This window comes from Tiliqua scincoides, chromosome 2, assembly GCF_035046505.1.
Source record: "Tiliqua scincoides isolate rTilSci1 chromosome 2, rTilSci1.hap2, whole genome shotgun sequence".
Lineage (NCBI taxonomy): Eukaryota > Metazoa > Chordata > Lepidosauria > Squamata > Scincidae > Tiliqua > Tiliqua scincoides.
The window spans coordinates 116,771,225-116,781,306 of record NC_089822.1 but is presented as its reverse complement, the minus strand read 5'-3'; the positions used below and the strand labels follow the sequence as shown (position 1 = coordinate 116,781,306).

At 44.5% G+C, this 10,082-nt stretch overlaps 1 protein-coding gene across 10 annotated transcripts in view; it reads left to right on the top strand.

The window, feature by feature from the left end:
• HUWE1 (HECT, UBA and WWE domain containing E3 ubiquitin protein ligase 1) overlaps window positions 1-10,082 on the top strand; it is a 119,139-nt gene that overhangs the window by 51,054 nt on the left and 58,003 nt on the right. For all 10 annotated transcript variants that reach the window (XM_066614323.1, XM_066614324.1, XM_066614331.1 and 7 more), the window contains 3 exons: window positions 1-20; window positions 2,709-2,800; window positions 2,982-3,193. The exon at window positions 1-20 is cut by the window's left edge and continues 158 nt beyond it. In XM_066614323.1, the coding sequence (XP_066470420.1) occupies window positions 1-20; window positions 2,709-2,800; window positions 2,982-3,193 (324 nt within the window). The remainder of the gene's footprint in view (window positions 21-2,708; window positions 2,801-2,981; window positions 3,194-10,082) is intronic.

Below are 10,082 nucleotides of genomic sequence, written 5' to 3'. Positions count from 1 at the left end.
TCGCAGTTCAGATCCACTTGGTGAGTATCTTGTGGGGACAGAGCATCTCATGTGGACCATAGGAGGCTTTTCTGAAATATAATTTTTTTATTTCCGAAAAGCGTTTGGTCCGATTCCAGCCACTCTGTTTAGTAATGTTGTCATCCATAATAATTTTCTGGTTTATATATAGGCTGTATTGTGATCGGGTTAGATAGTAGTTCTCATAGCCTCTTAGAGAAGTTTAACTCTTAGGAACAACTTCCTGATGGTAGCAACTATTTGGCAGTGGAACAGTCTGCCTCAGAAAGTGATAAAACTCTCCATCATTGGGGTCTTTAAGAAGAGGCTGGATAGTTATCTATTGAGAATAGATTGTTATAGCTGTTAATGGCCTGCATGGGCAGTGGGTTGTACTCGATCTTGTATATCCCTTTCTATTCTGTGAGTCTAAGATAGTGGTCTTGCTACTATTTCTAATGCCAAGTTCACTGGTGGTACAGATTCCTGCTCAAAAGTCATACTTCCCTCATGAATTTATGCCACTCTCAGTGTTGGACAGCTTTTGGGTGGAAACAGTTCAGGTTCTTGTTTTCCAACACCTTCAGATGCCCAGTGAGTGATCTCAATTCTAAAACCATATCCAGAATGTGATTTGCAATACTAGCTCCAGCCAAGCATGCATCTCTTCCATGGGAGAGTCACATATGTAGGTTTCAGCTTGCTTGAGATTTGCTTGAGATTTCACCGCTTTCTTGTGACAAGCCATTCCATGTGTCAGAGTCCTAATACGTTAATGCAGCAGTTACCGAACTTACTGTGGTCATGGTGCCCTTCTTTTCTGGTGGCTGATTGTCCTGGGTGCCAGCATCTTGGATTGAATGAGATATCATGAGAATCATGTGTAATCCAAGATGACAGCAGCCAGGAAGAAGAGGCCACCAGCAACATCTTGCGGCATCCCTGTGAGTTTGTCACAGCATACAGTTTGGGAATCACTGCATTAATAGCTTGCTTATTGCACTCCACACTAGTAGCATCTACTCCCATATGCACATTAGCTTCAGCCACAGGAGTATTGCTTTCCTGTGAAGCATGAGTTGTTGATCAGTGTTTTCAGATCAACAGCAAGGACAAACATTCTCAGATTGTGATTCAAATGCATAGCACTTTCGTGCTGTTCTCACCTGCTCACCACAAGCGAGGGAGTGAGACAGCTGCCCTTCCATGCCAAAACCATTGAGAGGAAGTGCTGTGGGAAAAGGGGATTCCTGGGAGAACAGTCTAGGGCAGGGGTGTCAAAATTTGGCCCGCAGGCCGAACGCGACCCTGGAAGCAATTTATCTGACCCCTGTTATAATTGGGCTTTCCCTGTTTGATAATTGGGCTCTCTCGTATCTCGAACAAGATTTGCACATTTTCTCTTCTGTCATTTGCAGCTAATAGGTTTCTGTGTGAGAACAAAGTGCTTATTTCTGGCCATCAGCTGCTTAATGATGTCTTTCTGCTAATGATGCCACTTCCAGCCCTCAGCTGGCACCATGAATGCTAAGTTTGAGTCTCTGTATGAAATGAGTTTTGACACCCCAGTCTAGGACACTATCTTGCCTACTGAAATTATCGGTATCGCAATCCATCTGGGTGTTAGAACTATACTTTCAAACACCCATGTGGAAAGCTGCAAACTCATGAATTAAGAGGTGGACGGAATGAGAAAGAGTTGGATATTCCATGGCATGAAACCCATGGGATAAGGAAACTTAAGTGGGTATTGCTTCATAATGTGCTCTTCTGAGGAAAATGCCCATTGCCACATGGATCACTGCATGTTTGGTTTGGGCCAAAGAAATGAGACAGCTGTGAATCTGAAAGGATTTGTTTTGGTGGTGCAGCACTTTAAAAATGTATATGTTGTATTGTGGCATGAACATTGGCTGGCTGGAACTTGCTTTGCTATATGTCTGAATGGGGCTGTAAGCTGTTAGGTATACATGCATTGGGGGGGTAGGGGTAGAAATAAGAAAATGTAAGAAAGAACAGAGAAACTGACAACCGTGTTCAGCAAATCAAGCATTTGACAGTCATAAACCTCCTACTAGTCAGGCTGACTGTATCATTTCAGAGATAATAAATATCACGACATTTCCTGATTAAAGGTTTGTCTTTTTTCATAGCTTTTTACAGTCCTAGACACTTTACAGCTGTTTGATCCTTCCGAGTTTTAGTGTTATGAAAAACATTTCGATTAGCTATATTTTTAATAAACTGTTATGATAGTCAAGGCTGTTGATTGTTGAACACACAGCAGCCTGTGTAGAGGCTGATGCTGAACCCCTGTGGAAACACTGGGCATAAGTTTTTCAAATTAATAACCAGAGTTTTTCCCCAATAATATTTTAACTTTTACGAAGACAGGTTTCTAGCACATAGATCTGGAGATTAATAGTTGGAAAATGTTCAGGTCATGTTGGTAAAATATTCCTGCCTAGAGACCAGCTGCTACTCCCTTCTGTCATTTCCCTTACTAATACCCACCCTCTGTTTCTTGTTTACCTTGTTCTCTTTGAACCTTTTTAAAAAAAAATGTAGCTATTGAGCAAGGACAAAATAAATTGGCTAGAAGTACGGCCTTCATGCCAAGTACAACAGTCCTTCATATAGTCACTTGCAGTTTTGTAGAAATTTTTTTAGCACTCATCCAATTTTCCTCTCATCTGTGTTAATTCTAGGAGATACTGCTTCCAATCTTGGAAGCGCTGTAGATGAGCTTATGAGACACCAGCCCACACTCAAGACAGATGCTACCACTGCCATCATTAAGGTAGGGAGCAGAACAAATTGGGCAGCTCTGGTTTTGTGCTCTACCATCATGCCAACTTCGCATGCTGTTCTTCTAGTAGTCATCCCCTCTGTTAACTTGTTGAAGGTTGACTTCTTTGCTCTAAGTACTGTATATCTAAAATCTGTTTCATGCCAATATGCTTTGGTGCACTTTTCTGCAGTTGTTAGATGAGATCTGCAACCTGGGCCAAGACCCCAAGTACATCTGCCAGAAGCCCTCCATTCAGAAGGCTGATGGAACAGCTACTGCTCCTCCACCCCGCTCCACTCATGCAGCTGAGGAGGCCTCCAGTGAGGACGAGGAAGAGGAGGAGGTCCAAGCCATGCAGAGTTTCAATGCTACACAGCAGAGTGAGGCAGAATCCAGCCAGCAGTGAGTAACCAAGGGTGAAAGCAATAGCATGCAGCAATCTTGGAGTGGTGGGCAGCTGCATGTGTCATCTAAGCAGCAAAGCTTAATCCACTCTTGCTTGTGTATTAGTCTTACTTAAAAGCAAATGGAAACGAATGACCTATAATGGAGGAGGGTAGTGTCCTTTTACAGTGAAACTAGTCTGTCATTCCTGTGGAGGGAGAGCATGATCAGGATCCAGAGAGATGTGAAATTAGTTTCATGGACCCGAAAGGTCTTTAGAAGTGTGTTGTAGGAGTTGGTGCATTTAATGAGGGGTGGAGGTTGGTTGCTTTTAGTGGAAAAAGTCAGATTCCTCTGAATTGGCTCTCAGCAATTGGAGCTACTTGGATCTCAGCATATGTATGTGTGATAAACTATAATGGTTGTTAATGTGGCAGAAAACAGACTTCAACTGACCGGCCAATAAGCCTAAGAGCTACTCAGTCCATGAACATGTGTCCATGATAGAAGATAGATTTTTAAGGTGTGGTGCACTCTGAATGGAGCATGTGAAGTCCTGGGATTCAGCTGTTGGGTATTTATTTGATTATTCATCAATAAAGTGTCATATGAGTTTATTTCTCAAGGGTCCTCAAACTACAGATAGGTTCAGTAGTCTATTATTTCTACCATGTAGTGTAGTGTTTTTCAACCTTTGGGTTGGGACCCTAATGGGGTTGCGAAACCTCAGTTGTGAGCGAGTTTGGGAATGAAAAAGGTTGAAGACCACTGGACTAGAGCACCACCACGTAAAGGGGGAAGGCATCTGGTACCCCTTCGGGTACCAGGAGATTGTGTCCTAGTTCTGCTCAGGTTCTTAGCAGTTCTGCTAAAATGGCTTTCACTATTGCCAGGCTTCATGGTAACTTTTCCTGCCCTCTCTAATAGGAATATTTGGTTAGTGAACAGTGCAGAGAGGGCATGAGAGGGGCGGGGTGGGAGGATAGGAGTGGGATGGATTGATAGTGTGTTCCCAGTCTCATACTGTGTTTGTTTGGGGTCATGGCATGAAAAAGTTTGAAGACCATTGATGTAGTGAGATTATAGTAATACCTCTAATAACACTGTGGCTGTGTTCTTGGGAAACAGTGCTGTGTGTTAACAGCACTATAGGAGGTGATGGTAACAGGGTTCTAATGTAGATATACAGGAATGCCCCCATGTTCCATTACGGAACTCCCGTGTATGAATCTGCAGATACAAGGGAAAACCTTGCCCATAGGTGAGGGGAGCTGACCTCCCCTCACCTCCAGAGGGTGTTTTGAGCCCCACAGAGGCTGCACTTGCCCACCTGTGGCCTCTGCAGGCCTCAGAATGACTCTTAGAATGGAAGAAAACTCCATGACTTCCTGTTTAAAAAAAAAAAAATGGAAGTGGTGTTTTAAATGCCTTATAAGTAGAGGCGGTCTAAAACAGTTTTATTTTTTCAGAGATTTCAATGTTATCCAAAAATAAAAATTGCTGAAAGTGCTGTTATGTATTTTTATTCAAAATAAGTTTTAATCAGTTTTAAGATCAGTTCTATCAATTCTAATCGCTGTAATATAGGTTGTATATTGTCAGATATACTGTAATATGGGTTGTATACACCCCCTTCCTTGGAATATTGACACAAGATAGATGAATAGCAACTTGAGGAACAGAAGTAAACATTGCATTGAATTGATGGGGGGAAAATTGTTTTACACAGCATAAAAAAAGCATAGCAACTTCAAGAAGCAGTAATCAGTAGCACTTAAAAACTTTCAAAAACACAAAATATGTAATTTCAGAGGCTCCCTGGAAAGCAGAACAGGCTTTAAGCAGCACAGGTGAAACAACACAACATAGCAACTTGAGGAGCAGAAGTAAACAAAGCATTGAATGGATGGGAAACCCAGATTCAAACTGCAGGAAAAAAATGCTTTGCACAACATAAAAAAAGCATAGCAACTTCAGGAAGCTTTAGCCCTTAAAAACTTATAAACCAGCTCACTTCCAAAAATATAAAAAATATGGAATTGCAGAGATTCCCTGGAATGCAGGACAGGTTTTAAGCAGCACAGAAAAATAAGTTTTACACTGCACAAAAAAGCATAGCAACCTCAGGAAGCAGTAGCCCTTAAAAATGTTCAAAAATGCAAACCAACTTGCCCCACTATGCAACAAAAGCCTTTATACAGTTCTGTGTTAGATTTCAAGAAGCTCTTTTTGGTTGGGAAGTTAGAGCATGCTCAGAGGAGCTTTTTCCATTCATCCGACAAGTGTAAACAACTGAACGTAGCTCATGCTCCGATGGAAGTGTGATTAAAATCTCCTTAACTGTCTGCATACACTACAACACAGGCAGTTAATAAGATAATTTTGTGTTACTTTGTGTAACTAAAGGGTTATTGTGTATTGTAAAACCCAATTTCATTTTATTTCATGGTATTCTGCAAATACCACTTTAGACTGCCCCACCTATAAGGCTTGGGAAAGCCACTGAGGGCAGACGTGCATGGCCTCTGTGGGGCTCAGAACACCCTCCAGAGGGTAGTGGAGCTCCTCTTGCCTCTGGAGGGGGTGTGTGCAGGGGTTCCCTGTGGACCCAATCTGCAGGAAGTGAAACTATGGGTACAGGATCCAAGATATAGGCCCCCTATATTTGTGGTACTGTACTCCCCTGTGCATTAGACCGGAGCCTTTTGCATAATGGATCACTGCTGTTGTCACTCCTTCAACATGGCAGCAATGGAAGATGATGGGAGGAGCTACTCTTAGGAGAACGAGCGAAGTTGTGCATCCCTGAACGCTACAGGCTTCTTGTCGAAGAAGGTATCCAGGATAAATTGCCTTGCCCACTGTTTCTTCTTCCAAAGCATTCCTGGTAGCAATCTGGTTCTTGTTAGTGGGCTCGTTAGTCTCATAGTGTCTGTCTGTGTGCAGAGATGACCTTGGAAGCTTCCAGAGCTGCTTTGAGCGTTCTGCCCTGCTCTTGAGCGAGGGAACCCTGTGCACACCATGTGCCTTGATTCTAATCCATCAAGTTCCTTTTCAGCCACTTTTCAGCCTGAGCAACATTGCAGAAAGATTTTCTTTTAAAATGGAAACTAGTATCTCAGTGGAGGTTTGAGGTCAGAGTTTCCTTCTCTTAGATGAGCTGCCTTCCTAGGCTGACGAGTCCCATCTAGCCGGTGGCTGTTTAGTCGCCTCTTACGACAAGTACAGCCAAACTGAGGGCCTATTCTTATCCCCAGCCCCCAGGGGATAAGGTATAGGCCCCCTCCACTGCCTTGTGGAGACGACAGAGTCGGTGCATAAGCACTGATGAGAGTGATAGGTCCTGCTGATGACTGGAGCTGCAGGGACACGGGCAACATCAAGGGGATGTATGATGGTATCAAGCAGGCCCTAGGTCCAACACAGAAGAAAATTGCCCCTCTGAAGTCTGCCACAGGCGAGGTCATCCAGGATCGGGCGCAGCAGATGGAACGCTGGGTGCAGCACTACTCTGAGCTATATTCCAGAGAAAATGTAGTCACCGAAGAAGCACTGAACAACATTGAGTGCCTGCCTGTGCTGGAAGAGCTTGACAGTGAACCAACCCTAGAAGAACTTCACGTGGCCCTGGACTCCCTTGCCTTTGGCAAGGCACCTGGAAAAGACAGCATCCCTGCTGAAGTCCTAAAGTGCTGCAAAGAGATCATCGTCACTGAGCTGCATGAAATCCTCTGTCTCTGCTGGAGAGAAGGTGGAGTACCTCAAGACATGAGGGATGCAAACATCATCACGCTGTACAAGAACAAAGGTGACAGGGGTGACTGCAACAACTACCGCGGCATCTCTCTCCTTAGCGTTGTAGGAAAGCTGTTTGCCCGAGTTGTACTAAAGAGGCTCCAGGTACTTGCAGAGAGCGTCTATCCAGAATCGCAGTGTGGATTCCGAGCCAACAGGTCCACCACTGATATGGTATTCTCCCTTAGACAACTGCAGGAGAAATGCAGGGAACAACGACAGCCACTCTTTATAGCCTTCATAGATCTCACAAAGGCTTTCGACCTGGTCAGCAGAGACGGCCTCTTCCAGATTCTCCCCAAGATTGGATGTCCACCCAGGCTCCTCAGCGTCATCAGATCTTTCCACAAGGACATGAAGGGCACTGTTGTCTTCGATGGCTCCACATCAGACCCTTTTGACATCCGAAGCGGAGTGAAGCAGGGCTGTGTTCTTGCACCAACCTTGTTTGGGATTTTCTTCGCTGTCCTGCTGAAGCAGGCCTTTGGAACTGCAACAGAAGGCATCTATCTCCGGACCAGATCAGACGGAAAGCTCTTCAACCTCTCCAGACTGAGAGCAAAATCCAAAGTCCAGCTGAAATGTCTGCGTGACTTCCTCTTTGCCGACGATGCAGCTGTCACTACCCACTCTGCCAAAGATCTCCAGCAGCTCATGGATCGTTTTAGCAAGGCCTGCCAAGATTTTGGACTGACAATCAGCCTGAAGAAAACACAGGTCATGGTTCAGGATGTGGACTCACCTCCCTGCATTACAATCTCTGAGCATGAACTGGAGGTTGTCCATGACTTTGTGTACCTTGGCTCAACGATCTCCGACACTCATTCTCTCGATACCGAGCTAAACAAGCGCATCGGTAAAGCAGCTACCACGTTTTCCAGACTCACAAAGAGAGTCTGGTCCAACAAGAAGCTGACGGAACATACCAAGATCCAGGTCTACAGAGCTTGCGTCCTGAGTACACTTCTGTACTGCAGCGAGTCATGGACTCTTCGCTCACAACAGGAGAGGAAACTGAGCGCTTTCCACATGCGCTGCCTCCGACGCATCCTCGGCATCACCTGGCAGGACAAAGTTCCAAACAACACAGTCCTGGAACGTGCTGGAATCCCTAGCATGTATTCACTGCTGAAACAGAGACGCCTGCGTTGGCTTGGTCATGTCGTGAGAATGGATGATGGCCGGATCCCAAAGGATCTCCTCTATGGAGAACTTGTGCAAGGAAAGCGCCCTACAGGTAGACCACAGCTGCGATACAAGGACATCTGCAAGAGGGATCTGAAGGCCTTAGGGATGGACCTCAACAAGTGGGAAACCCTGGCCTCTGAGCGGCCCGCTTGGAGGCAGGCTGTGCAGCATGGCCTTTCCCAGTTTGAAGAGACACTTTGCCAACAGTCTGAGGCTAAGAGGCAAAGAAGGAAGGCCCATAGCCAGGGAGACAGACCAGGGACAGACTGCACTTGCTCCCGGTGTGGAAGGGATTGTCACTCCCGGATTGGCCTTTTCAGCCACACTAGACGCTGTGCCAGAACCACCTTTCAGAGCGCGATACCATAGTCTTTCGAGACTGAAGGTTGCCAATACAGTATCTCAGTTTAGTCTTATATTATCTCTCCCTTTATAAAAATTAAAAAACAACACTGCTACTACTAGCAAATACTGACACTGTCATTGTCATTGTCATGGGTAGTGGGTGTGAGTCCTTCCCACTGTGCCTTGTAAAAGAACTCCTTCATGGACTCTTGTGCCAATTGTAAGAGGTTCTTTTATTGGATCAGGAAAAAAGATTTACTGTGGGAGTTCATGCTCACCTGCCAGTGAGGTTCAACACTTCAGACTTCTGTGCATATGTGGTATTTAACATCTTGCAACTAACGGATGTCTCTGTCCAGGGCATCCTACAGTTTGATGTCCACCTACAGATATGACTAACTCAAGATGTCACTCTGCTGTCATCTTGCAATAGAGGGCTTATTTTTTACCCAAGTTGTTTAGAAGGGTTTTCAAGGTCCCATCTAACATGTCTACCTATCAAACCTTAGTTTTATTATACAGTTTGTCCATGGTTTTATCCCAGCTTATGAACAAACTTTTTGAATCTGTGGCTACAGTGAACTTATGCCTGCTCACTTTCAGGGCCGTATTTCTAGTGGCCACTACTTTAGGAGGGTCAGTGAACCGAGTGCTGTAGGCTTTGACCCTCCATTAGATTTCATCCAAACAAAGTGGTGTTGAGACTGGACACTGTCTAAGGTGAAGCTCTGATCCATATTAATTGAGACTTGACGTTGCCTGTGTGTGTAGTTTCAAACCCACCTCCAGAAGGAGAAATGCCTCTGCACACCTTGGGACATTAAGTGATCCCTTTCTTTCTATGCTTGTAGAACTACATCAGCCTGCTTGCCCAGACTATCTGTTACTAGGAGCACCACAAGGGCAAACCTGTTTCTATGCAGAATCTTGTTTATTGGGTAGCTAGGACAATCTGTCTTACAGATGATTAACAGCTGCTAGCTCCTTAGAAAGCACTCCACCAGTTCAGTTTTATCCTCTGCCATGAGCCTACAAGGTGTACTGCTCCTGGAGCTCTGCAGAGCAACATGGCCTTAATGCCATCAACCTTTATTAAGCACTGTGCTCTGGATGCAAGGTTGAAAGCTGTTGCCTTGTTTGGACTTTCCATCCTGCAGAACATTTCTGCTCAACCTACACCAGCCTTCAGGTAAGGGGGGAAGCTAGCTAGTCTCCACTACATGTGACTGCATAGAGACCATGGAGGAAGGCATATTACTTACTTATAATTAGTTCTTTGGGTGCAGACGCATGACTAGAGGCAGTCTAAAATGGTGTTATCTTTTCATGGATGGCAGTGTTATCTTAAAAAAAGGGAGGGGGCTGAAAGTGGTGTTATATTGGTGTTGTGTTTTTATTCCAAATTAATATTTTAATCAATTTTAAAGCATTTTTATTGAGTGTAATCACTGTCATAGGTGGTATATATGTTTTTATACCTATGGCTGTCAGCAGGCATAGCCACAGGAATAAAACAGGCATAAAACACATACACAACCAAAGAGCACAACTGCAAAGTCAACTACTTGAATTTAACTTA